The 27,366-nt window shown below is 55.8% G+C and overlaps 1 protein-coding gene across 9 annotated transcripts; it reads right to left on the reverse strand.

Annotated features, from left to right (window-relative positions):
• Positions 1-899: 899 nt before the first annotated feature.
• Positions 900-27,366, reverse strand: ST14 (ST14 transmembrane serine protease matriptase). 9 transcript variants are annotated; one of them, XM_013188555.3, is made up of 20 exons: positions 27,221-27,366; positions 25,086-25,320; positions 12,744-12,903; positions 12,416-12,543; positions 11,807-11,877; positions 11,180-11,340; positions 10,646-10,681; positions 9,972-10,209; positions 9,598-9,737; positions 9,057-9,154; positions 8,392-8,501; positions 7,305-7,435; positions 6,910-7,014; positions 5,786-5,893; positions 5,254-5,367; positions 4,936-5,061; positions 4,358-4,544; positions 3,331-3,590; positions 2,912-3,048; positions 900-2,346 (listed from the first exon to the last, which is right to left on the reverse strand). In XM_013188555.3, the coding sequence occupies exons 3-20, from the start codon at positions 12,898-12,900 to the stop codon at positions 2,185-2,187; spliced, it is 2,469 nt and encodes an 822-aa protein (XP_013044009.3). In that variant the 5' UTR covers positions 12,901-12,903; positions 25,086-25,320; positions 27,221-27,366; the 3' UTR covers positions 900-2,184. The 9 variants fall into 9 exon arrangements, with proteins under 9 accessions (XP_013044009.3, XP_047919470.2, XP_047919468.2 ...); XM_048063513.2 differs by lacking the exon at positions 27,221-27,366 and having other exon boundaries at positions 25,086-25,337; XM_048063511.2 differs by lacking the exons at positions 25,086-25,320; positions 27,221-27,366 and adding an exon at positions 24,749-24,980.

The following is a 27,366-nucleotide window of genomic DNA, read 5'->3' on the forward strand; positions in this document are numbered from 1 at the left end:
GGCGCCCAGCCCAGCCCTGGGCCACCCAGGTGCCGGTGTTGTGTCAGACAGATCAGGGCTCACGGTAAACACTTTTACGTTGCAGCATTGTGGAAGCACAGATATTAAAAGGTTTCTTCTTTTTTCTTTGTAGAGAAGCGAGGCTGAGGCTGTGTCCTACAAACCCTCGGAGCCCTGCTCCTGGAGTGCCTGGACACTATTCCAGCTTGCCGGCCATCTCCTCCTCGGAAGCTCGGTGGTGAGATTACAGAGCAGTTAAAATCCTTTTGTCACCTGGAGAAAGAAGGGGGCAGGAACAGAGCAGCCACGGGCTGCACAAAACCAGCTGCACCCTGTACCCAGGCTGGAAACAGGTCGGTGCTGTGGGGTTTTGTTTGTTTGTTTTCCTGCTTTTTCCTTAGGGCCCGCTTTCCCGCATGAGGAGGAGGCAGGGCACTCGCGTGCCCCGATGGCACTGGTGCCAGCTCGGCGTGGTGACCTGCACCAGCTCCCACTGGTCTGATGGGAGGCGAGTGCTGTGCTGTGGGGATGCTGCTGCGCGTCTCCAGGTGGGAAGCTGCCTCCAGAACTGCCCCGTGTCAGCGCTCAGCGCCCCTCCGTGTGTGCTGTGCGTGGAGTAGTGCGAAAAACACCCTCCTGGGCCTCTCCAGCCTCTGTAAACACTGGAACCTGGCTGTTGTCCTTGAGGATGCCTGAAACAGCACGCTGGGGCCTGGCGGAGCTGCTGTGGATAGGAGAGGTAAAGGGTTTTGCAGTATTTCCATTTAGGATGCTCAGCCTCCTCCTTGGAGAGCTGTTCACAGGGAATGGTTGGGACTAGGGCTCTGTGCTGCAGGTTCCCTAGGTCAGGAACACCTGCACAGACGCCCATGAAGAACCACATAAGAATCACACAGCCAGAGGATTAGAAAATATCCCAGTTTATTAGAGCATCTCCACTTCATAGAGTTTTACAAAAAGATATATTTACAGGTAAAGAATGGTCTGACTAATCTTGATGGGAGTGTGCTCTTCTAGGGCAAGGACCTGGCTACACAGAAAAAAAGAAATCAAATCAGCACATTCAGAAGTCACATTGTTGCATTTTTCTTTACAAAAGTAAAAAGAGCAGAAGAGTCTGGTGTCTGTCAGCCTTGGAGCCGGCAGAGCCAACCCGCGTTGTCATTGCAGGGACAAGCTGCAGGAACGCGTTCAGTCAAGCCCTTCGGCTCCTTCGCCAGCTTGTCCCTGGAGGCTGCCTTCAGCGAGGAAGTCACCGTGTGGTGGGCCTGCCCAACACGGCTACCGGAGTGCGGGGCTGCCTGGTGAGAACAAGCAGCTGCAGCTGCCGGCTACCCCAGAGCATCACGTTACGGCACACGGGTAAGGCCACCCTGCCCAGCCCTCAAGGCAGAAGATGGCACCCAGGGAGCGCTGGCAGAGCCCTGCACGGTTTCCCTCGAGGTGAGTGGCAGCACGTTTCAGCCTCACTGCTCTCCTTCAGTGCTGCGGGCCTTGGATCCTCACAAGGCCTTGGGCGCAGAGGAGGACAGAAGCTAAGTCAGGCAAAGGACGGCAGGAAACCACGGCCCGGGACAGCGCCAGTGGTGGGTTCCAAAGGGCTGAACCCCCCCTGAGAAATTCTTCCCCCCACCCTCCATCACTGAAGACCAGACAAAGGGGTGCAGATGGCAGTTCAAAAACAAGCAAAGAAGGTGGAATATATTTTGAAAGCTTGATTTTGAACCTGTCACAGTAAAATTTGCCTCTAAAAACACAGTTTTTAGAAAAAAATCTTTAATCTTCTTTCTTTAGTTTAGTTTTGTATGTATTTGGTTGTTCATTCACGTTCTTCATGGGAGCTGCACAAGCTTGCCCACGAAGGGAAATTTCTTATATCTAGGCATTGATTTCAAAATTGAGATTTGGGTTCAGGGTGGAAGTACTAAGGCCTAAACTACATCAGCTCTGGCTGCTCGGTACACACACGCTTTAAATATGGACAACAGTCCAAGGCTGGGAGTCCCAGGCACTCACTCACAGTGAGGTAGAGGGAGGGTTGAAGTTCACAGTCGAGGCAGCTCTCTGCTCACCGCCGCCACGTGCAGGGAGGACAATGCCACGGGCCCGCTGGTTGCGGCTGGGTCAGTGTCCAGCCGGCGGTGTACAAGAGATGTTCGTGTCCACAGAGGGCTGAGCGTGTCCCTAAAGGCCCGTGTGCTCTTTGATCCACCCTCGCAGGGCCGTGAGCCGGCTGTAGACGCCAGGCTTCTCCCGCTGTGCACAGCCGTCGCCCCAGCTCACGATGCCAGCCAGGAACATCCGACTGTTGGCTTCCACGCTGACCAGGGGCCCTCCAGAGTCTCCCTGCACAAAAACAAACAGTACCGTAAGCACCAGCTCAGTGCAAAGTCTAGCAAAGTATTAACGACAAAAACAATCACAAAGTAGTATGAAATAACCACTAAGGCCAGGCTTCCATTCAAAGGCCAAAGAATTATTTTTGAGATTAAATCGATACACTTTCCTGCTCACATCCATTCCAGTTGAGCCATTCCCTGAGTCAAGAAAGAATCGTACAGATTTGTAACAAATATTTGTGTGGCAATATGAGTCAAAATGCTAGAATAAGAACACCCAAACAAAGGGCCTGTCTTGCTAACTAAGGCTCGCGGTAGCAGTGGTAAAGCAGAGGAGAGGACAGCTGCACCGCTCTCCTACCTGGGGAGCCATTTTTGAGACTAAGTCAATTTGCTGCTGCCAAGCATTCCAAGTTGTTGTCTGAACCAAGAAGGCTCCACATAGCTGTGTAGCGTGTTAAGTGGGGAACTGCGAGTCAGTGCGCCAGAATAAAAAGTGCTGAGCAAAGGGCCTGGCTTGCTCCGCCTCCTGCTACCAGCACTAAACCAGTGCTGTTGCACCACTTGCCTACCTGGCACGCATCCACGCCTCCCGTCAGGATCCCCACGCACATCATGCGTGGCGTCAGCTGCCCGGACAGCAGCTGGTTGCAGATGGTCTGGTTGATCACCCGGATCTCTGCCTTCTGCAGGATGCTGGCACCACTGCCTGCGAGGACAGAGGAACAGCTCAAGCACGTGGTCTTTTTGAGCAGCAGTTCCCTCCCCTGCGCAGACATCAACCTGTGCGCTTCTCTTGGCCCCAGGCTCTGCCACAACTTGCTTTTTCCTAATACCATTTTCCCAGCAGAACTGAGACATTAACTGCGTGTACTCCCAGGGGAACCGCATCTGATGCCAGCCTCAAGGCAAACTGCTCTGCTTAAGTTGGAATCGCCCCTCTGCCCTTTTCCCTATAGCCACACGCAGCCCCACATCTGCTGGTGCTCACCTCCTTCCACAGTTGCTCCCCATCCAGTCACCCACAGGTCCTTGCCCACGGGGAATTGGTGGGTGGAATCGGGCAGGCAGATGGGCTGGACGACAGAGGAGAAGGTGACAGGACTCTGCAGCTCCATCACAGCAATATCGTAGTCATAGGTGTAGTCGTTGAAGTAGGGGTGGGAGATGATGCGCTTGATTTTCCTCGTTTGCACGTTGGCGTCGTTGCGGTTGCCCTGGTCGGTCAGGCCCAGGTAGGCTGTCCACTGGCTGGGGGGGAGTAGAATCACAAAATCATTAAGGTTGGAAAAGCCCTCCAAGATCATCTGCTCCAACCGTCCCCTACCACCAATGTCACCCACTAAGCCATGTCCCCAAGCACCAGATCCAGCCTTTCCTTGAACACCCCCAGGGACAGTGACTCCCACCCCCTCCCTGGGCACTGACCGCCTCCCAGTGCCTGACTGCTTTCTGAGAAGAAATGTCTCCTCATTTCCAACCTGAACCTCCCCTGGTGCAACTTGAGGCCTTCCTGATTTTTTTCTCTGCATGTGCTGCCAGCTGCAAGAGTCACAAGGCACGGGGCAGCGTGAGGCTCCGGCTCGCAGAGCTGGCGCAGACAGCCTAGCTCGTGAACCGTGCCCGCAATCTTAAAAAGTTTTCTGGAGACGTGCCTGTAAAAACGGTCATTTCTTTCTGAGACAAGCAAATGGCTAAAAGTGGGAGTGCAGCTGTCCGGGTGCCCCGTCACCTTGAATCCCACCACGTGTCAATCACTGTAGTGACTGCAAGAGCACAGGGCACTGATCTGACATCTCAACAAATGAACACTTGTGTACTGCAAATGTCTGCTTCCACTTTGCTACAAGACTCTTCCCAAAATCCAGCTGTCTCTGAGGGTGCTACATCAGGCAGTGGCCAAGCCCAAAATCTGTCATGGACAGTAGCTGCAGCAAGCGTCCCCAGGCTCTGCAGCAAAGCGAAGTGGTCCCCAGCTCAGTGAGCCCGGCAGACGCAGCCCTTCGGCTCCCACCTACCTGGTGTCCTGCAGTTGCAGGAAGCAGTGCGCTGCAGACACCAGCCAGGTCTCCGAGACAAGCGAGGCCCCGCAGACGTGGCCCTGGCCCTTGACGTGGAGGCTGACCTGCCACGGCCACTCTCCCATGTCCGAGTTCTGCCCACCGACGATCCGTGACTTCCTATTAAAGGAGCGGGTCCCGCAGTCTGGGGTGAGGAAGGAGAGGGGGCACTTAAATACTCTGGTTTCTGTTCAGCACCCCCCCTTCTTTCCTCTGGGACACCTCCTGCAGCACAAGTGCCCCATTACCTACGCCAGGGGTGGCTGATGCTATCAGCTTAGGAGCACAAACACCAAATTTGCTAAAACATTTACTGGCCAAGTCAGTAAATGTGCAGACAAATTACTGTCTGTTATCTGTGTAAGCCCTCTCTGAATGTGTTGCACAACACAGACACTCAGCACAACACAGCCCAGGTATTTCCAGATCTGAACTGTCGTGTAGAAATGCCCAGGGGCTCTCTCCACCCCGCTTTAAGTGTTTTTCTGAGGGGTCCATCCCAGAAAGCCTCGTTCCCCCTTTGCGTGGGTACTCACTGCAGTTGTCCTCATCGGAATTGTCCTCGCAGTCCTGCTCGCCATCACACTCTGGGTTCTGTTTGCTGACGCAGAGTCCACTGCGGCACTTGTACATGTAGTCCTTGCAGGTGACTGTTGCACCTCCTGCAGGCAGGCCAAAGGGAGAAGGATTAGTCCCAGTTCTGGGGAAATCGTGCTGTTAGGGAGCCCTTCACCACTTCTGCCCTCCCCAGGACATTGCCGCCAGATGCAGGAATGCTCTCCGGGACGCCCAGCCAGGAGCACATCCATAAGAGGCTGCATTTCAAGGGAGGTCCCGTGCAGACCCATCCTCACCTTTGCTGCAGCTGCCCTCATCACTCCCATCTCCACAGTCGTCCTTGCCGTCGCACTTCTGCGTGTTGGGGATGCATTTCCCATTGTTGCACTTGAAGCTGCTGTTTCCACAGCCTGGGGAAAGAGCAGCTCCTGAGAACAGCCGGGCACTAACACCTCACCGGGGAAGTGCAGGGCACAAAACCGACATGGCTGCATCCGCCTCTCTCTCCCCTAGGACAGGTGAAGCCTCTGCAGCTACAACACAAACACCCATCGCCTGTGCCCCCAGCCTTTTCTTCTCTAAACTGCACACCACCAATTTATGCAATCCTTCCTTTCCCAAAATGTTACATTTCCTACACTTTTACTCATCCTCAAGCTCCCTCCTGTGTTGTCTCAAGGGAAGCTCCCCTGCAGTGTTCCAGGTGAGGCCTCTCCATGCCATTTTGGGCTCCAGCACAGCACCCGGCTTCCTCTGCACCACGCGCCTCCATCACCCCCTTCACCTTGCTTAAGCCCTCAGCCCTGTGCCCGCAGGGACGTTACTTACTGCACTGCAGCTCGTCACTGTCGTCGCCGCAGTCATTCACGTTGTCGCAGACCCAGAACTTGGGCTTGCACCAGCCGTTCTGGCACCTGAACTGCTGCTCGGTACAGACTGCAAAGGGACGGAGAGGAATCAGGGGAGGGCCTGCAAGGGCACCCGTGGGTCACCAGCTACACATCTGCCATCGCGCCCGCCGTAACATCGCAGGAAGATCTGGGTGGCTCCCCCAGCGGGTCTGCAAGCGCACGACCTTGTACTTGTTCAGGTGCACCAGAACATCACAGCAGCCTGGGGCCAGGCACGCGTCCATAAATACACACGCACTTGAGCTACAAAGCGGTATTTCCACTGCCCTGCAGACACAACTATCTGGAGAGCTGAAATGTTTTAAGCTAATGGTAAAGCTGAAGCTCACATTACTCCAGCAGGACAGGCAGAGGCAGCACTGCAATGAAAGACGTTGCTGTAACAGTGGGAGAGCACTTGAGATGCCCAGATCACCGGAGTGGCCCCTTACCACCCAAGGCAGCGAGAGGGCAGCCAGGCCAGCAGCACACTCCCTCAGAAAACAGCCCCAGACCGGGGACCAAGAACCCGAAGCAGGAGATGCTCTCATCTCTAAATCTCTAATTAACTTCAGACCCTGGACAATCACATTTTCTACGGGATTACTCTGTGAATCCAAGAGGAAAAACTGTTGCACAAAGAAACAACACCCATGCATCACACGGGTTTTCCACATGTACTCCGCAGCTCCTGCCCAGTTCCATAACACAACGCATCCACCCAGCTCAGACAGCCTCAGCCAAACCCTCAAGAGCCAGGAGGATTAAATGGAAAAACACATTCCCAGCTGGGAGGGACCGGAAAGCAAGGGAGATCCCACTGGGAGAGGACTAGATTGGCACGAACCCACGTCTCCTGTACTGGAAAGGATCCCGAATTGATCCCCACACCAACGGCCTCTCACTCTGGCGTGCAGGGTGAGGCAGTACTGGTGCGGGCAGGCAGCTCACCTGCAGGGCTCAGCACTACAGCACGTTAGCCAGAACAAGCCCAGCACCACCCCCAGCCCCCTGGGGCACTGCACCCTTCCGAGCAAAAGCCAAAAGAAAGGCCAGACTTACCGCAGGACCTCTCGTCGCTGCCATCTACACAGTCCAGCCACCCGTCGCAGCGCATGCTTTTCTCAATGCAGCGGCCCGTGTTGCAGGCAAACTTGCCAGGGCAGGCTGAGAGGGAGGAAAGGGGTAAAAGATGTGAGCCCTCCCCTCCGGGGCACCTTCCCGAAGCACACAACAGTCCTGGTGCTCTGGGTGGCCTGCCTACGGCACCCACCATTAAAAACAGCTTCTCCTCAGAACGGAGGAATACAAGGAGGCTTGCAGGAAAATAAGGTGTGCTCCTATCGCCCCCAAAAGCGTGCTTCCCGATTTACAGGGCAGCAGAGGAGAAGTTATTTAGCCTGCAGCTGACATCTGGCAAATTATTTTCCCTCTGCAGCCTCAAGATTTCAACTTACGGTCACTGGAGTCGTAGGACAGGTACTCAGCAGAGAAGCCAGTGTCTGTGTACGACAGGTCTGAGTGGAACCGGACCTCGATTTTGTTGGTGGTACTGGCCACCACAAACTGGGAACGCTCCCCACAGTACCTGAAGGGAGACAACACAAAGACCGACCGGTGCAGTGCTATAGATCAGCACTGCGCAGCCCTTCTTCCATCCCTGCATGCCCCGTCGCCACAGGGGGTCACTCCTCACACCCAGCTAAGGCAGCAGGGAGCAGAGCGCGGGTCCAACTCCAGCACGAGGCGCTGGACCTTGAGGGCCGCACACGGGAGCTGAATTTTAGCGCAGCTGGCAGAAGGCTGGGGCCTTGAAAACAGCCAGGCACAAGTTCATCTAGATCCGTGACGGCACGCTGATCGCTCTCTCTCTGGTCTCGGACCCATCAGGTCTCTGGGTGTGTGCAGCCCCTAAAGCCCCCGGATCCCACCCCATGGCAGGCTGGTAGAAAACCCCGTTACACAGGCACCGCTGCGGGAACTAGAAGGGCCGCAGCCACAGATTCTGACTTTGAAACCCTTCCTCCTCAAGGAAGGGCCAGCTCTCTGACCAAGAATGTTGTGAAACAACCCTGCTCACTTCCCATACGCAGTACCAAGCTGTATTTTCAGTCCAGCTTCCATTAGGTTGCGTAAGAGTTAACAGTAAACCTAACAGTAAGTGCATCACAGAATGCAACGCAGTCACCCTAATAATGGAGAAATACTCATTCAAGCAAAATCGGGCCAGATGTTTCTGCACAGATCTGCCTTTCTGCACGTGATGCCTAGGATGTGATATGTGATACTCCACAGCCTGCCTTTTGTGTTTTTTTTTTCAGCTGCAGCATGCAACAAACCCATTTGTCTGATCCCCAGACTGGGCACTGAGCTATGAGAGCAGGTCAGACCCAAGCACTCTCCTGCCTCATCATATTCCAAAGAGCTGCAACACCTTTGCTCCCCTGGCAAGTGTAAGGAACGCACAAGGTGCCATATAACGAAACGCAGCCCCTCCACTCGAAGGACCGAAGCCACAGGTCAGACAGACAGCCTGACACCTACCTCGTGCTGTTGATCTGAACGTAGTCCTTGGGGCAGGAGCTGACTGGGATCCCCGGCTCCAGCACAAAGAACATGTTGAAACGCACCTTCACGTTCTTTACAGAGGGAACCTGCAGATGAAGAAGCAGAGGCACGCTCTTTTTCTGAAGCACAGAAAATGGGAATAAGTTTCATGGGATAAAGGTTGTGTTTGAGGGGAGGGACAGAAGATAGCTGAAAAAAAGAAAGAAGTCAACAGAAGAAGAGCTCCCTTCCCCAAAAGCCATTACTGCTCCCCTTGTCATTCAGACAGCCACTTGGCTTGCTCACCCCAGGATCCCAGCACAAAGCAGAGGCTGAAGCCAGGCCTTTGTCAACAGTGCCTGCTCCCCCAGGGCAAAAGGATGCCCTGCCACCGGTTTTACCAGCAAGCGGCAGGTCCACCCCGAAGCCCAAATCCTCAAGTGCTCTGTGTAAAGTTACGGCGACTGGGGGCTACGGTGAGCGTCACACAGGGTTCAGGCCTCTCTCAGCCTCTCCTGCCTTGGACGCCAGTCCTAAAGCCTCCCTCCAGCCACGTCAGGCTAAGCCTCTAGGCAGCATCTGCTGTGAGCTCATTCGCACTGTGTCCTGCACGAGCAGGTTTATTTGACAGACTAAGTCAGGCTAAGAGGGGACTGTGTTACCTCGATGTTCCAGACGCAGTCCAAGGCTGGGGGGTAGTGTGCCGGGTAATAGGGGGTAGTGAAGGTGCCGCTCTCTCCTTTCAGAGTCCCACCGCAAACTGGAAGACAAGCAGGAAGATGAAAACAGGTTAGAGATTCAAAGAGACGCGGCTTTCCCAAGGCTTTGCTGGCTATGGCCTGAGGCAGGAAAGGAGGCAGATGCATCGGCCTCTAACAAGGTTAAGTTGATCTCTAGAGAAAGCAGCTCCTGCTCCAGGACTTGGAGAGAACCCAGGAGATCAATTAGGTGCTTCCTGCATACATCCATCTGCATGTCTAATCCAACATAATTCTTATTTTGCCCCCCTCACAGGACATCATTACAGCAGCCAAGAGCACTGTGCACAAGGCAGGCTCAAAGAGCCAAGATGAGACCTGCTTCCACGTCTCCCAGCCCTGGAAACATCCCTGGCAAACTGACTGCAGCCACAGCTGCACCTCCGTTTTTAGCTGCCCCTAGCAGAGAGATGCTGAGGGAAACTGGCCCAAGGCCTACACCCACCTTTCATCTTCGGGAGCTGGAAGAACTCAGCCTTAAAGCCAGGGAATCTCCCCTCCTTGTTGGTAATCAACGTGACGAGCATAACGTTCTGGGAGGACAGGAAGGTCAGGTTGTAGGAAGGGGCGTAATTCCCACACAGCCTAGGGAGGAAGGAACAAAATCTATCAGCTGCAGAGAAGCTTCCAGTGGCACCGACCACCAAGGAGCAGGGACGGGAGCCCCGCTCCCAGCAGCACTCCTGTGCGGCTCACCACCACCCTGCCACCCCACACCAGCGCCATGCAGAAACGTAACGGGGAGCTGACACGAACCGCCCTCTTCCCCATCTCGCCACCCCACGGAGGAGCGCCGAACCCTGGGGATGCTCTGCTCACCTCACCAAAGCGTGGGGCTCCACGGGGCTCAGAGAGTTGTACACCTTGATGTAGTCACCGTCATCTGTGCACTGCTCCAGTTCCAGCGTCCTGAAGGTCAGGCTGATGATGGAATTGGCGTCTGCCCTCAGCGTCCAGTAGCAGCGCGCGTTGTTGGGGTACGGGCTGTTGGGGAACCCCGGCGTGGTGAAACTGGTGACCTCCCCTTCCTTGGCGTGGAGGGCAAAAAGGCAGCTATCTGCCCGGGAGAATGGGGAAGAGTTAGCAGGACAAACGAGGAGGAAGAGAGATCTTTCCCGTGGGTGCAGGGTTCAAGGAAGAGGACAGCAGACACGCTGGGGTTTTGATTTGCCTTTCCCCAAGATGCAGAGCGTGGCACTCAGTATTCCTCGCCTGCCTGCGGGGCGTCCCTGGGGAGATGCCTCCTTTGGGGAGCCACCCTCGTTATCTCCCTCCGTCTACAAAGGGCAAGGACAGACTGGGCAACCCACCACTGCTAGATAACAGCTGGTCTGGCCAACCCCAAAGCAGCTCCAAGCAGCACACGGAGGTCTGCCCCACAGGCAGAGCACCTCCCTTCAGGCTCCTCCTCGCCCCAGAAGGGAAACCACCACCCTGGAGACCCCTGGGGATGCAGAGAGGCCATTAGGAGACTGAAGAAGAACAGTACTTACTGTCCCGAGAAGTCTGAGCTATGCTGGGGTCAGCAGCTGCAGGAGGAAACAGAAGCGGTGTCATCCTTTGAGCTGTAGGAAGTCCCTGTGCGCAAAGCTGCAGAGCTCTCTGGGGTCTGCACTGACGCGGCTTTGCTTACGGGGTGCCTCCTGGCAATCTGACCAGGGGACAGCTGCTCCTTCCCCTGCCTCCACGAGCAGAGCCCCAGTGCGTGCCCTAGGAACCCGAGTGACCGAACTTATCCTCCCCAGGAGGGAGGATTGACCCCCGGCCCTCTCCAGAGGGGCTCAGACAGTGTTCAAATGGGCGGGAGCGACCCGCACGGCTTCCTCCATCTTCGTGGACCACCAAAGCAGCGCTGTGAAAGCCGGGTCCTTACGCTCACCCTTCAAGCTGCCCCAGCAGCCAAAGGCACCCAAAGGAGGGCTGCAGCTGGCAGCAAAACCCCTCCAGTGAAACGCCAGGCGCCACGAGCCCCCCCTTTCCTCCCCAGTCCCACGCAGAGGCCCAGGAGTCACTGAGACAGCACTCACGGAAAGCGACGATCGACTCCACCATCAGCACGGGGTTTCGCAGCCGCGGGTTCAGCTTCTGGATCAGGCTCTGCTTGTCTGCCATGGCCCTGTCAAGGTCCTTCTCGCGGTACTTGGGGACGAGGAACTCTGACCAGTAGTAGGCAATGACGCTGCCTTCGCTGCAGAGGAGGGAGATCACGGGGTGAGAGCAAGGCCAGACACAGGAGGGCTGATGTATCAGAAGAGAGGGCCAGGCTACTTGGTAAGCCCTTTTTGGAGGATGGCCACGGGGAAGGGAGAGTCTCAATAACAAGCTGAGCAAACTGCAGCCCAGCAGAGGCCTCCACCAGCCCGTGGAATCCCTTCCCGAGCTGGCAGTGGTTCACAGGGCTGTACTGCACCACACCTCGACTTCCCCAAGACCTCTCCTTGCGAGAAAGAGACTGGCAGAAAATACGCTGTCCCAGCACGAGGCTTTTGAGGTTGCTTTTCACTGCCCACCCTTTAAAATGTCACTTGGGGTGGCTACTGCACCTCAGCAGCCACCTCTTCCCAGAGCAGCCCAGCAAAGAGGTCTGTGGCCGTGTGACACCCCAGAATTTCCCCCTACACTCCCACCCCGGGGCAGCATCTCCTGACACCCACCTGAACGCGGTTACTATCGTCTCCTTGTGGTACGGGCCAATATCTGGATGACTCCTGTAGATCTCCTCCACCTAAAAGGAGTTTAAAGAAGGAATGTTCAGCACGGCTAGAAGCGAGGGGGGCGGAAGGCTAAAGACAGACAGAGGAAAATCAGAGCACGTACCCAGCATCCCTGGGGTGCAGGAACCTGCAGGGGCCAAAAAGCGGAAGAAGGAGAGCTGAAAGAAGGAGAAGGGAGAAGTGTCCTGACTCCTGAAGCCAGCTCTGGCCTCAGCCCCCAGCCCCAAGGCCTGCTCAGCCGCAGAGCTGCATTTCTTCTCTGACCCTGACCGCCAGACCTGGCTCACCCTTCGGTCCCAGGGTTTGCCCAGGCAGCCCCGCAGGCACGCTGAGCTGCAGGGAGGCACGGCGGCACTGGGGTGGAGCTGTGCCACCAGGATCCAGGTGAAAGGCACGCTCCCCGTGCGCAGCTCAGCGAGTCGAGCAACTCGTGACGAGCAGGGAGAGTTAAGAGGAGCGAGACAGCTCCAAGCAGTCTTGCATGTAGCAACCCCGTGGCCACGGGGCAAGAGAAAAAAAGCAGGTGGAGGGATCCGAGAGAACTCTTACCGTGCTCTTCACCTTCTTGGCCAGCATGATGAACTCTGGTGAGCTGGAGTTCTCGTAGGCATCAATGAAGTCCCAGTTCAGAACCCGCAGGTGGCCGTTGAAAACCTTCTGGACGGGCGCGTTCCTGTCTGGAAGGCGACGTTTCACAGAGAAAGGCAGTCAGAAGAAGTAGAAACGGGCTCCCTGCTTTCTGGGGCTGTCACTGCCGCTAAGGTCCCCTGTGAGCAACGCACGGTAACGAAGCTCCCCCGAGCCCAGGGCAGCAGGGATATGCCCCCGGGGCATGCCCCCACCCCACCTCTTGGAGTTGGCTGAACCTCACACTCACATTTGAAGTGCCAAACCAGGAGGCCGGTGACGAGGGAGATGAGCAGAAAAGCAACGATCACAATGGCAACGACCACACGTCGCTTCGGGCCACGCTTCTCCATCTTCTTGGAGTTCATGGCTGGGAGGAACTCCACCCCTTCCTCCACGTTGTTCATGTCCTAGGAGGGGCAGGGAGAGCAGCACAATGGAGAGGCCATTCCCAAAGCCTGCCCTGCAGACCTCCAGCCCCAGGGCAGTCCGCCACGCGAGGACGGAGCAGAGCCATCCGGCAGCTGCGGCCTCGGAGCATCACCAAGAGCACAACACGCCTCGCTGCCAGTGGCTCCGCAGCCACCCACGGCAGGGCAAACCCCGAAGGCTTCTGCCCGCGGACACGCAGCACTAGCACGTGCCTCTTCCTCACCCGCCAGAAGGAAGTAGCTGCTTCCTTCTGGGCACAACCCAAGGTGATCAATCCGAGCAAACTCCGGGGCGAGTCCCTTGCACACCCCATGACCACGGCAGGTCGCAGCCCCAGAACCTCCAAGATCTCTGCCTCCCGGCAGATGAAACTGCAGACGCGGGTCCAGCCCTCCGAAACGCCCGCTGTGTGGCAGGCGCGTCACCCTCACCCCGAGGGACACAGCCTGCTATAAACAGCATTCCTGTAAAGGAAGAAAACGAGCTACTTCTTCCCGATACATCCACGCAGCTCCGTGCATCCGTGGGGCCAACGCTCCTACAACTCTGCCCGGATTTCCCCCTCGGAGCAAACGCCTGGTAAAGGAAAATAAAACAAAAAGCCGACCACAGAACGAATCCCCACAGCCAGGCCCTCGGGACAAAGCGTGACGGAAAATAAAGAGCGGGTCCCCGAGGCAGCCACCTGATGCCACCTGCAGCACGCAGCCATAACCGCCCCGCGCCGCCCGGCTCACCGGGAGGAAGGTCTCGGTCACAGCCCAGGGCCCTGCACGCACGGGATGAAACCACTGGACGGGGAGGAACGTCAGCAAGCCCTCGGCGCCCAGGAGTTTCCCTTTCTTGCACCTTTTGGCCCTGGTTTACCTTCTTCCATCCTTGCCCTGCCGACGTACCTGCGCCAGCCGGAGAGGGAAGCGGAGCAGCGTGCCCCATCCTCAGAGAGGGGCAAGGCGGGAGGGACAACCCGCTCCCATCGCAGCGCTGCCCCGATGAGACAGGCTCGCCTCGCGTGGCCGCTCGGCCCATGCAAGAAGGAGGAGGGATTACTTCACGCTCTTCTTGCAAAATCTGGAGGGCGTAGCTGGGAGAACCGAGCCACACGCCAGGAATTTGGAACTGTCCTCCAGAAAGAGGTTTCAGTCCCTCCTTCCCTGCCCCGTAACACAGGGAGGGCTCTGGCACACGATGCAGGCCCGGCTGTTTCCAGAGAAAGCCCGGAGCTCGCTTGGTGCGGGGAAATTTGGGGCCCTGGACCTGCTCCCCCCTGCCCCAGCTGCTTCCCTGGTGCCTGCCCCGGGCAGGAGCATCCCTCTGGCCGCTGCGAGCTGCCCAAAGCAGGGGACACCTCGCCGTCCCTGCCACTGCCCCGCCGTCCCGAGCCTTACGGGGATCTGGCAGCTCGCTGGCTGCATGGCCAGGCAGGGGCACAGGGCTCTGGATGACAGCGAGGACGCGACAACACACAGAGCCCACCGGCACGCGTTCGCCGCTTCCAAACGCACTCGTGCACTTTGCAAGGGGGGGGACGTCGTCCCTGCAAACGTGAGGCCGGGTCGGATGCTGCCTGCCCTCTGTCAGCCAGTGTAAGAGCTCAGAAACATCACCGGCTGCACGAAGACGAATGTCACAGACGCCCAGAAGCGCGCAGAGCACACGGGATGTTGGCAGAGACCTCTGAGCAATGCTCCCTGCTAGGTGCGCTGTCCCGGCAGGACAGCCCGTCCACCTGCATCACCCTCCCGCTCCTCCTGCCCTTTCCTCACCCAACCACTGTCCTCTCCTGCAGCATCTTTTTTTTTTTTTCTTTCTTCCAGGCTCCTCCCAGCCTCTCCTCCCGACGCGTCGGCCCGAGGCCCTTCGCAAACCAACCGGGACAGGGCAGGGGAAGCACCTTGCCCTCCGCTTCTGGTAGGCCGCGTGCACGTAACCCTCTGCAAACACTGCCTACAAGGCCGCCGAGATGAGAGCCGCCTGCGCGTTTTCACATCACTTGCTCTCGGAACAACCTGCGTTTACCCTTGATCGGCTCTCCGCTCCAGCGCGGGGGAAGGAAGCCTCCACTCATGTTAGTTATTACTGCGCAAAAAGAAACCAGCACAGACCGCGGCACCCCGGAGGTGCCCGACTGCTTTCTGTCATCACCATCCAGCCACCGCCAGAAGGAAGAGAAGGCTCTGCGGAGCCACGAGGACAGCGCCACGGGGGTGCTCTCGCCTGCCTCCCTTCTACGATCACACGGGAAAACTTGAAAATACAAACCGAGGAAACTCCTAACAGGGGGCACGCAAATGGAACTTAAATACACGCGTATGCCTCCGATCAAGACACTCTTCAGTCAGAATCGGGGTTGCCCGGAGTCTGGCACACCCTCCGATGTGCTGCTGTTAGCAGAAGGCAAATATTGAACCCGCTTCTAACACCTGCAGGAGCCTGTGGCAAGAGAACAGCCTCCAGGGCTTCGGTGGTGTTCGTGTAGCAGCAGCTTTCGTGGGGCGAGCAGGAAGAGCCACCTGCCCCGGCTCGGAGGGGAACGCCGTGTCTGTATCCAGCCTGGGTAACAACTTCTGGGCACGGGCTGCTAAATTTCAGCCTAACGATGCCCTCCCCTGGCAGGCCGAATTCGGCCAGAACGCGTTTCTTCTCGGAGAGAGGGATCCTGCGCTGCTTGCATAATATGGAAGGGTTGCGGCAGTGGTAAAACAACACGAAGGAATCGCCTCCTGCAGCAGCTGGGAGAGCAAAGGAAGCCCTGTTCAAAGCCTGGCCGCCCCGAGGAGCTGATCCAAACGGCGTGTTGCCATCTGTGCGGCGGTGCTCACAGGGGACAGCGAGCACGGAGAGCCAGCGTCCTCCTCCCCGAGCGCTGACCGCCCGGCCAGCACCGCTCAGCGGATGCGACGCGCTCCAGCGATGCGCTCCAGCCCCTGCGAGGAGGAGGAGGAACATGGCCACGTCTCCGGCCGCGGGCACCTTCAGCCCTCTGCACGATTCCCCAGGGCTCAGTTTCATCGAGCCAGGTGAGGGGACCACGCTGGCGGAGAAGTCTGGGGCTCGGCTGCGAGTTTACGGTACTGCTGTACGAGGCCAGGCTGCGAAACACTCGGCTCCGTGGCCGGAGCGTTTTCACACCCTCTGAGCTCACAGCTGCGTCTTTGCAGAGAGAAAGCTCTTAGACAGGAACAACCAGAGTGATTAAATCAGAAAGCAAACGCGGTTTCCTTCCCCCTCTACACATAAGCACACACACCAGTCCTGCGGCTGCAGCAAAACCAAAGCAAGTTAGGCAAAAGATCTTACAAATAAATCTGTCTTCAGACAACGTCTCTGCTTATCTTGGAAGAAAGGACGAAGGGTATTAAAGCCGGGAGTTTGCAGCGAGTCATTGCCACACTGCTGAGACAGCGGTGACATCCGCAGCACCCAAGGGAACTGGAGGAGCGTGGGGACTCTTGGCAGATGAGTTCTAGTATCGTTATTATTTATTATCATTATTACTCCTGTATAAGGTGCATAAGCCGTCACTGATGTTTTTACTGGCTAGATGTTACTCGGTGATTAGAGTCAGGTATGAGAACGGATTCCAACAGGTTCCTGCCCCTGCCCTCCGGTTTGAGCACCAGGCCTCATCCCCTCGCCCCCACTCCCACCTAGGGCCGCTGCGGCCCCCAGCCTCCTCTGGCACTTGTGCCAGGCCGCTTTTTTGCACGCAGCAGGCCGGGCGAGCAGCAGCAACCCCTGCGGAGATCCTCATCAATACGAAGGATCTGAAGCATCTCCCAGGCACTACGGGAATGCCGGATCGGATCGTGCCAGGAAGATTTCAGACGAGGCCCCGTCCTGACCTCTGAGTAATCGTCCCTGCCCTGCTCAGCACGAAAAGCACCCGCCTGACCTCAGGACCGGACGCGTCTGTATCCAAACAGCACAGCTCAGCCTCTGCCCCTCACACGCACTGTGCCACGCAGCCCCTCTGCCGCTGCCGCTCCTGCCCGTCAGGGAGAAATAGCTCGTGCTGCTCACCACTGCTCTCAGCTAGGCAGAAACGGGACAGAATCAAAAGCAGTCAAAAGATCACAGATATATCGAGAGGCACCCAGACTTTTTATCTCCTCGCGGTTGCTGGGCATCTCCCTGGCACGTACTGAGCATTCCCTTCATCGCGACGCATCTGCGGATGGAAATCAGGGAGGATGCGAACGCACGCCCTGCTCTCACCTTGTCCATGGCTCCCCAAGAAGCAGTCGCCAGCACAAATTGACTCAAGGTCTGACTCCTCGCACCCGTCCCAATGAAACTACTTCTATAAACATTAATAGAAAACCTTTCCTGATGTTCTCTCCGCGTTAGTCACGGGTCCAGTTACTTCCTCTTGCTCCTCCTCGCTCGGCCCTCAACGTCACCGCTCCCTGCAGCAGGAACGGAGGTTTCTGCCTGGAGCATCAGCTGGGCTGGTGCGGCACCCTGGGAGGGAAGTCTCATGCCAATCGGGTGGAGGAGTCAGAGAGAAATCCCCACCGGGATGAGGAGCCGGGACACACCACCACCGGACTCCCCGGCAGCAGCAAACTCCCTCTGCGCAAGCCAGAAGCCACTAGATGACAAAAGGGAGCTGCTTCTGTATCAGGATGTGCTTGGGTTTCTCAAAAATAGCCTTTGGGGGTGGTAACGAGTCAGGAATTCAGCGCTTAACTATCCGAGCCTCTTCCTGAGCTGGAAGAGCAAGTGACAGCCCACGCTGGAGCTGTGGCGTGGGGAACCGCAGTGTCCTACAGCACCTCCGACACGTCCCTCCCGTCTCTGTAAAGCCTCGATTCTCCCACAAACAAATCACGGGTTGGGAATCCTGTGCTCTACATCTGGCTTTCGTGGGCACCCCGCTTCTTCCACACCTCGGTTTCCCCCGGAAGAGAAATTCCCTGAGGAAGGTTGGGAAAGGAGCGTGCACGGAGGGATTCGCATCGTGCCTGGAGGTCTCCCGCATGCAGCTCCTCGGCGATGAGAGCTCCGGGAGAAGTCCCGTGCGTAAGCAGAGCTCTCCACTCCTCCGTAACCCAGCCGCACGGTGTATTTTTAGACAGCAACTGCAATCCGCCCGACTGGACAAACCAGAAGCTGCAGAAGTGACTAATTCTGTCAGCAGGAAATCCAGCAGGCACACGGGGAGGGTGGGAACTGCCACAGCACACTCTGGACTGGAGATGTTTTACTGGAAAGCAGAGATCTTCCCGCGATGGGGAATCCCAGAAAGGCCAGCTCTCTCCCCAGCAAGAGGTTTTGGGGAGGTTTACAAAGCACGGGCCCATTTGGGATCAGCATCTCACACACACGCTGGTTTTCAGGCCACAAATCCACTCAGATCACGGGAGGGAAGAGCCAAGGCAGTGTCCCCGGGCTCTGCTCGCAGCCCTTTCTCCACAGCCTGGCTCCTTCCCTCTGCTCCACGTTTGCACAGGACAAAGACTCTGCCAAAGGCTGACACAAGTGTCCACGGCCAAGGAAAGGAACCTGGGAGAGGTCCCCGATGAAGCAGAGTCATCGGGCCGTGTGGCTTGACTCTCGGGTAATTACACCCTTCAGATCCCAGGCTGTGATCCGAGAGGCAATTCCCACCTCCCCTTTTCCAGCCACACCTGCCTCGGGAGGCGTTCAATAAAATCTGAAACAAACATCCCATGAGCAGCGTGGTACTGGAAATGCGAGGAACGAAACCCCTCGACTCACCAACCAGCAACCCTGGCTCACAGCTTGGGACCCTGCAGCCTTCAGGATCAAGGGGGTGGGCTCGTGGACCTCCCATCCCTGCTTACAACCACGTCCAGCTGCTTTGCTGCATCAAAGCTCCCTCTTTTGGAGTGGGCACAAGTCCCTCACGTGTCTATCTGAGCAAACCGTGGACCCCATCACTTCTCACTGCAGATCTGGAAACGGATTTTATTCTCTCAAGCCTGAGGTTTGATGGGGGTGCAGAAAGGGAAGCTACGGCTCAAGCAGTGCGTTAGCACCGAGTGCATTCCTTGAGCCTAGCCGAGGCAGAGAAATGGACGTTTCAGAAGGGCAGTTCGGATCTTAGGGACCCCACAGGGGTTTACACCATGTGAGGCTAACCTGTTGCCATGCTGGAAGAGCACAGAGTTGTTTTTTCCAACACCCCAAGTTTCCCAGATCACACTGAAAGCCAAAACCAGCTTTATGGTGTTGGCATTAGAGGAACCAGCTAGTTTCCAACTGAAAACCACCACCAGCCCAACAGCAACAAAAGCAAACACACCAACAAAACCTAAAAGCTGCTGACACGCGGCGTGCACAGCGTGCAACTCACTTCACCCAGTAGCTCAGGTACAGCTCCGCTGCTCTCGAGATCGACGCCTGCACCAGCTCTTGCTGAAAGCCCTGGTGTTGCTCCAGAAAGAGAGCCGATAAGAATAATCTTCTCTCAAATTCTTGATAAGAAATACATGGAAATAGCAAACAGAAGAGCTGTGTTTCTTTAAGGCATATTCATGCCGTGTTGCCCCGATATTGGCAGTAAAACACTTTCGAAACTTTGCCAGTGTTTTATTTTTCTTCAGCAGTTCCTTATTAAGGGCGATTGCACTATAAAACGATGGCACCCGAACCGAAGAAGGAGCAGGGAGCAGGAAATAAGGGACAGAGAGTCCTGCAGGCAGACTGCCCACCTTCCAGGCACTGAGGGCAAGTGCAATAGTGAAAGGCACAAGTCACACACCTATCCCACACACGGATTTCCAGCTCAAGTCTCTATAGCGTTCAATTGTCTTGTGACCATCCTGAGTCATGCGAGAAACTCAATTCCTTTAGGTTAATTACAGAAGAAACTAAGTTAATGTTTGCACAGGACAGCACAGGCTTGGCTTGCTGCCCCGCACCGGGCTTATCAGCGCAGCTGTGTCATGCAATGCAGCAGCTCATAGAAGTGACCCCATTTATTTGTGTTTCTGTTACAGCAGTGATTTTTTTTTTCATGTAAGACTTTGTAATTCCTGTGGAGAAGAAGGAATTAAAGCTGCCTTATAGGCCTGATACATATAGCTCTGAGCCTTGAAATTCTTCCCTGTACGATGCTTATTTCGAAAGACCAGAAGAGAAGCACACCACAGATGTAAATAGCTTATTTAAAACACTCTTAAATCTTCCATGGTGCAGAGAGCACTGTCTGAACAACAACAATACTCTCAAGGAGGCTCACAAAAACAGCTGCGCTCCAGACCTCGATGAAACATCCTAAGCTCATCATTACATTTCACCCACGCTCTTTACTGACTCGGGCAGTTTTGACGTGGCCCTGGGCCAAGGCATTTGAATGCTTGGGGTCAACAGCAGGGGAAACACCAGAACCTCCTCCGGGCAAAGCCTTCTCCTAGCAGGTCCGTCCCTGCGAGCCGTTGGGAGCTGCTCTCTCCGCTGCCCTGGTATATTGCCCAGATACCACAGCACACCTGTGTGTGAGGCTGGCCCTGGTGGCCTTTGGATGGAAACGGCAAGGCGAGAACCTTTGGTCTGATACGTTCCCCGGTCAGGCCCTCAATAACGCTCTCGCTCTTCCCTCAACAGTTTTACAAAGTGATCTTTTGTTTACAGAGCAAAGGTCTCGCGTACTCTCGATCAGCCCCAGCCTCTTTCTCGTCGTGCCTTCCTTATCCCTGTTTGCCTTTGGCAAGAAGAGCAGCAAAACTGGCCCGAGCAGCAGCTCACCCACCGGCAGAAAAGCTCTGCACCTTTCCGAGGGCGAGCGGAGCGGCAGCTTCCCCTCGCGCTGCCCCGAGAGAGCCGCAGGAGGAAGCACGGCCCTTGCAAAACACTCGCGTTTGCTCTGCCGTGGTATTTGTAGGCCCACCGAGCCCAACAGCAGCAGGGCCACCAGGGGCGTTCAAAAGCACTCGTCTTGCAGGGGGAGACCTCCCAGAGCAGATCGGCTCCTCCTGTACCCAAGAACCAGGGGAGGGGACGCGGTGCGTCCTGGCAGCTCGGCCCTGGCACAAATGGGGTGGCTCCGGCGCCCGGCCCTGCCGTGAGGACGTACCAAAGCCACGGCTGTCCTGTGGCGTTGAGACACCGTCAGGGTGCTCCTCGGCCGTCAGATACCGAACACCCTTTTGCAGAACAACCCGCTCTCGGCACAGGGGGGACAAGGACTTGAGGCAGAGCGGCGGCGGCGTGAGCGACTCCTTGCGCTCCCGGCAGTCACCGCAGCCCCGATGCACGCAGACCACGGGGCTGGAGGCAAGGAAAACTGTTTTTCTTGCTGTAGGGCAGCTTTCCCAGTGCTAAAACAACCTGCTGCCTCGCCGCCGTCAGATAACAACCGCTAAACCCTGAACTCGGGGACCTACACCAAACAGCCTGCAGGTGAGCTGGAAAACACTACGGTCGTGGTTTAATTTAAAAGTCCGGTTTTCAAATGACTTTGTGGCACTGAACAAGCACTGGCCGCGCCACCCCAAAACAGTGATGTGGTGTGCCGTCCCTGCCCGACCCTCGGCCAGGAAGATCTCCTCAGAAAGCAAAGACTGCAGTGAAAAGTCGCTCCCTTTCAAAGCCCAGAGATAATACGCCGGTTAATTAGCAAAGCCCCAAAGCCCCGGGTTAACGCGAGGCGTGCTGGCGACTCGAACTGGTTTAGTTGGGGCTGTTGCCAAACAACCCGCCTTCACTCACGGCAAACTGCTCGCCTCCCCGCGGCTCACCTGCCTCCGTCGCACCACGGCGTGCTTTATAAAAATACCCGAGGTGGAACGGCGCAGTGACAGAACCATAAAATACCCTCAAAAAATACCCTCAAAAAAAGGGACCCTCAGGGAGTGGAGCCCGACTCCCGGGTCCCCAAAGGACCCCCCCAGAACCACACCGTGTGTCTGAGAGCGGCGGCCGAGCGCTCCTTGAGCTCTGTAGGGCTCGGGGCTGCGCCCCCGTCCCTGGGGATCCCGTCCCAGCGCCCGACCACCCCTGGGTGAGGGACCCTTCCCCGATACCCACCCTGACCGCCCCGTCCCAGCTCCGCGCCGCGGCCCCACGCCCTGAGCCGACCCCAGCGCCGTTTCCACTCGCCGCTGAGGGGATTTAGCACCGCCACAGCCCGCTGCCTTGCGGTGCCCGGTTCCCGTGGCCGGGGGACAGCGCCCCGCTCCCCTCGCCCCCCGAGGGCTCCCCGCTGGCCCCGTTGCCCCCGACCCCCGCGGCACCCACCTCGGGCCGGGCGCTGTACTTCATGCTGCCGGCGGGCTCCATGGCGAGCGGGGGCCGCCTCAGGCCGCCATGGCGCGGCGCTCCCCGCGCTGCCGGGCCCGGCCCCGGCCCCGGCCCCGGCCCCGGCCCCGGCTCCTCCTCTCGGCGCCGCCCGGCAGGTGCCGGCAGCAGGAAGGGGCCGCCCGGTGCCCGGCCGAGGGGGGCGGCCGCCGGCCGCCGCTCGCCACCGGGCTGCCCGGGGGAGAACGGCCGCGGCCCTTCCCTGCGCCCCGCCAGGCTCGGCACGGACGGGCCCGTCGGGCAGGAGGGTCCCTTCATAGCGGGAGGGCTCCCTCTGCACAACCCCTACCGGGGGGACAGCGGCTGTCCTGCCTCGAAACCTCCCCGCAGACACAACCCTCACCGCCACCCCGCACGGTTTTCCCCCAGGGACGAGCCCACCCTTTGCAAACGCTCACATCGGGTACGCTCGAGGGCTGCCAAAGCCGAATGTTTCCTTAATGGCAGCCTGAAGGCTGCTCTCTGCCAGGCTGCGGCACCTGAGGAAGGAGCCGCCTCCGACCAGGGCAGACCAGATGCAAAACGACAAGCAAGGCAGCAGTAACGGCACGTGCGTCCAAATCGTGCGCTGCGAGGCCTGCCCACGGATCTGCAGTCTCCTGGATGGTCTGGTATTAAAGGGTGCTCCCGGACGAGAAAGGGCAAACACCCGGGGTTTGAGAATGCTCTAACGTAGATTTGAGAGAGGGCTTTCAACACCAGGATTTGCATTCCTGACACGGTCTTACTCCGTCATTTTCCTCTTCTCGGAAAGGTGGCCGCCACACACTAACTTCTAGGCTTCCTACATTCAACAGTTAGTCAAGACTAAAGACAGCTGAACCAATACCATCTTTCTTGGAAAACTTTTCCCTCCTCTGTGTTACACGTGACAGACTGTGCCAACATACCAAGTCTGAACTGGCCATCCTTTACACCAATTTCAGCCCTGAAACTGATTTTTTCCACAACCAAACATTCGCGTGTCCCAGAACTGGTTTTGGCCTAAGAGAAGTTGTTTGCTGATTGCCAGTGCCTCAGGGAGATGTCTGCTGGGTTACCTTTGTTTGCCCTTGCTCTAAAATGTCTCCTGCAGAGTGCAAGTTTCCTGTCCCGTTTGTAGGTGTCTCCACGGGGAAAAGAGATGATGTCAGGTCTATGATCCTGCTGTTTTCTCTTTAGGTGAAAAAACTCACTTCTGCGCTCGTACAGAAATATTTCTGCCACTGCTTCCCAGCCCCCTCATCAGCTACCAGAATCCCCTCCGCTTGCTGAGCACAGCACAGCAGGAAGTGTCTCCGGATTTAAGGTATTCCCCTTCAAAAGGTGGCTTTGTTAGTCAGCCTGCTGAAACTACCTGGCTGGCTGATGTCAGGGCTGCTCTCAGCTCTCTCGCTGGTGCCCAGCCCAGCCCAGCGCTCCAGTTTTACAGCCACTCCCTCCCTGGCTGACTGCAGGTGCCCCAGTCTGATTTAACACCCTAGTGAAACAGCATATTTCAGGTACAAAGTAGCTACCGCGAGCTGAACCACCGCTCTTTGTTTCTGCAAATTTCTCGTCCTCTCCTGCACATCAATTCATCTCCTCCAGGCAGGTGCCAAGCAAACACTGTGCTCTGGGATGTGGCTAATGAGGGCTAGACGCAGACTCACTCTTTGAGGCCTAAGGTGTCTTGCAAAGATCCACAACTCCTGGTTTCACACGGAGCTGTGAACGCTCCGTGCTTCCTGTTATTCAAGCCACTGACATTTTACAAACTAATTCATTAGCCCAGATGGGTCTTTGAACAAGGGGATGTAATCGCTGCTGGGAAAACAAGAAAGGAATACATGTGCTAAATATAAAATATTATATAGCTGGGAGGCAGTCAGTCCAGAGTCCTAAATGATAGGATTCCCATTTCTTTGCTGGTGAAGCACAGTGATTTATTTAGTCGAACTGTAGTACTGGCTAAGTCACCACGGTAGATGATGGCCCCCACCTTCTGACCACTATAAAGACCCAAAACATCAAAGCAGCAATTCTCAATAAGCAGTCTGCCACGTGCTTTTGCAGTAGTAGACACTTCCATGTGTCTCTCCAGTCTGACTGAGCCCAGCAAGTCAGAGTCTCCACTATTAAGAAAGATGTAATTGAAGCAGAAAGATCAAGCAACTTACTCACTTGGAATGGTAGTAGTCAGCAACAAACAAAGCCTCCATTTCTGCCCACTTATATCAATTCATTCAATAAAAGCTGTCACCTCTTCCACCTAACCTCCTCTCTTTGTAGCAGTATGGCCACAACAGCAGCGTGAGAGCAGAAAGTCAAGGTTTAACACACCTTTAGGAAGAAGGAGATTACTTACTTTAGGTACAACCAAAACTCGTAGAACCAAGTCTGCCTTTGTTGTAAGCGTACACAAGTTGCAAGAGCTAAACCACAGCGAGCTCAACCCCCAGGAGAGTCCTAAAGGAGACGTGGACTGGCTTCTGGGATTGGCAGCCAACACTGCCTGAACTGGCAGAATACTTCCACATCAGCTCCCAGCCCTGGAAATGCCATGCAGGAAAAAGAGGGGAAAACATAGCTGCTTACACAAGGAGCGAAGGAGGCTGCCTGCAGGTGAAACGTCGTCTGGTGGAGGCGGTTCCCAGAAGTTCTAGCTCCACCAAGGAGCACCGTCCATCCACATGGCCACACCAGCGAAGGGCTGGATTCGGTCAGTGACAAAGGGTTTTCCTCACTGCAGTGTCTCAAGGATTCTGTTCTCAGTGTGACTCCTGAATTCAAATTTCACCCACAGTGCCCTCCCACCCAGATTCCTGCCAGACAAGCCTGAAACCACCCCACATATGTCTGCAGCGAAAAACTTTCAATCCGGTTTGGCAACTTGGACAGCGATACAAAAGATTGGGAGAGAGATAAAACTCACAGGGTGTCCTGTTACTTTGCATTCCAATGAGTAAATAAAGGGCTGATTCAGTGGGAGGAGAGGAAAACGTCATCCAGAAGCACCGTGGTTTTCAGCTGAACCGGCAGCCCCCGGAGAGCAAAGGAGCGTGACCTGGTGGTGAACACTGGGTACCACTCAACTGATGATCACAGGCACAGCTCTTCCTGCTTTCAGGCCTGAAGCAAGTTGTCTTGGTGTGATTCAGCCCCTCCATCTGTAATGCAAGGAGAATAATTACTGACCTTGGAGAATGGGACCTGTAAAAGTGCAGCAAGTTGCCTTCAATTGGCCACTTGATACGATGAAGGCAGAGCTGAGCTGTGGTGCTACTTTTCAGAAAGCTTTTCAAGGATTACTGTCTAATTTGGATGGGAACTTAACCTTTGGTCTCAAATGCTTCTTTCAAGAGCTCTGGAGAGGGAGTCCTGCTTCCAGAAGATAAGTTTGGCAGGGATCACAAGTAGCTTTGCCCCTTACATCAGTAATACCAGCCACTTCCACCTGCTTTAGTGCTTAGCCAGATCAGCGCTCATTACAGAGCCTTCCTGACATCATGAAAGCTGGCCAGAACACAGGGCACTAATGACCAGCTCCATCCTGTGGAAGGTATGGGCGTGAGCAGTGAGCAAAGGATGTGATAGCATGAAACCAGTCTGCGATGAGAAAGTCCACCCTCAGCTCTCCAGCATGCCCCAGACAGCTGAGAAACACTCTCAAAATTAAGGAGGATAATTTCTCTTGTCTCTGTGGAACCAGCCACCTGACAGTTGTGGGACGGGGAATCCAAAGGGCTAGGAAATACGTCACAGGATGTGAGCTTGCTGCCAGGACTCTACAGCTTGCTGGGTCTTTCTTGAGCGCTTCCATGGCTCGTGAAAAGGAGAACCTCTTCAGTGAGCTCTGAATCAGCAACAGCAGAGTTTGCCAACCAAACTGTAAGTGCAATAGAGTGGACAAGCTTGACTGCCAGGTTTCTGTCACTGTGTGTTTTGAAACCCAGCTGCACACTGAGGCACGCCCAAGATTCAAAGTCAGTTAAGGTTCTGTCTGCCTGACAAGCTACAAATGCATAAGGGCTGAGAGAAATGCAGACAATGCATTGGAATTGCCTATATCTCTACGGCTTGTTACAAACATGTAGATCTAACTTGTGCCCACATGCTACGCTTCCTCATTTTCAACAGAAAATAAAAGTTCAGACTTTGTGGGGGTGTAACCTCAGCTGTTTACAACTGGAAAAAAAAAAAAAAAGGATGCAGATTTGAGTTTTCACTTATTCCTCTTTATTTCTCTTATTTCTCTCACTTTGCTGGTGAGGGACATGGTATATACTGGGTTATATAGGCTTTTTTTTTTTTCTTCCCAAGTTTGTATGGTCCAGCTTCTGTTGCCTTTCAGCCAACACACTGCCTGGTGTGCTTCCAGTTATCCCTCTAGTGGGGTATGGCGAGACTGCATGTGCTGTCAACCTGCCCACCCTAAAGCAGGAAAACTGGCGTGAACTCACCCCCAGAGTTCAGTCTGCCAGAGGTGAGAAGCGACACGTGCTGTCCTAGGTGCTGCTAGTACTCTCCAGGATGAGGTAGCAGGGTGTATGAAACACCCTGCTGGCTAGATCAGGCTTGCGGACCTGCTCTAGTCCCTTCTCCACCCCAAAAGTAAGATCACTATGCACGTTTGTCTGCCTCCCCTCCTCCCAAGACAATCCATTCTAGCATTAGGTGACCTTACTTTCTATTTAGCGGTGCAGGAGCAGAAGCAAAACGAGGATATGGGCATCCTGGGAAGGACAAGGACACTTCCACGGGCAGAAGCTGATCCTTTAATTTAGGGACGAGCAGCCTTTGGCATGGAAGACCAAGGGAGCTGCAAGAGGGCTCTCCACGTTCAGCAGGGGCTGGGAACCACTGCTAGGCATGAGATGGGGTCCCGGAAACCTGCTGAGCAGCAGCAGCTCTCCTCTAACACACGCACACACCATTTCTACCCAGTGAAAAGATTAGAAAAAAAAAGAAAAAAAAAAGCTTGTTCAGGGATGGGCAGCAATGGCAAACCTGGTGAAGATGAACCTCTGCCACAGGCGTGTGAGGACAGTGAAGGAAGAGGCTATGTACCTTATACTGCTGGTGATGGAGCTGCTTTCATGTCACTTGATAGATCTCCTGGGTGGCACTTGAACTGTCACTTGTCTCGGCCCCAGCACAGGGCAGCTCTGCAGTATTCACAGGGAAGTTTTGACTGCAAGCAAGCTGTGTAGATC

This window comes from Anser cygnoides, chromosome 21, assembly GCF_040182565.1.
Source record: "Anser cygnoides isolate HZ-2024a breed goose chromosome 21, Taihu_goose_T2T_genome, whole genome shotgun sequence".
Lineage (NCBI taxonomy): Eukaryota > Metazoa > Chordata > Aves > Anseriformes > Anatidae > Anser > Anser cygnoides.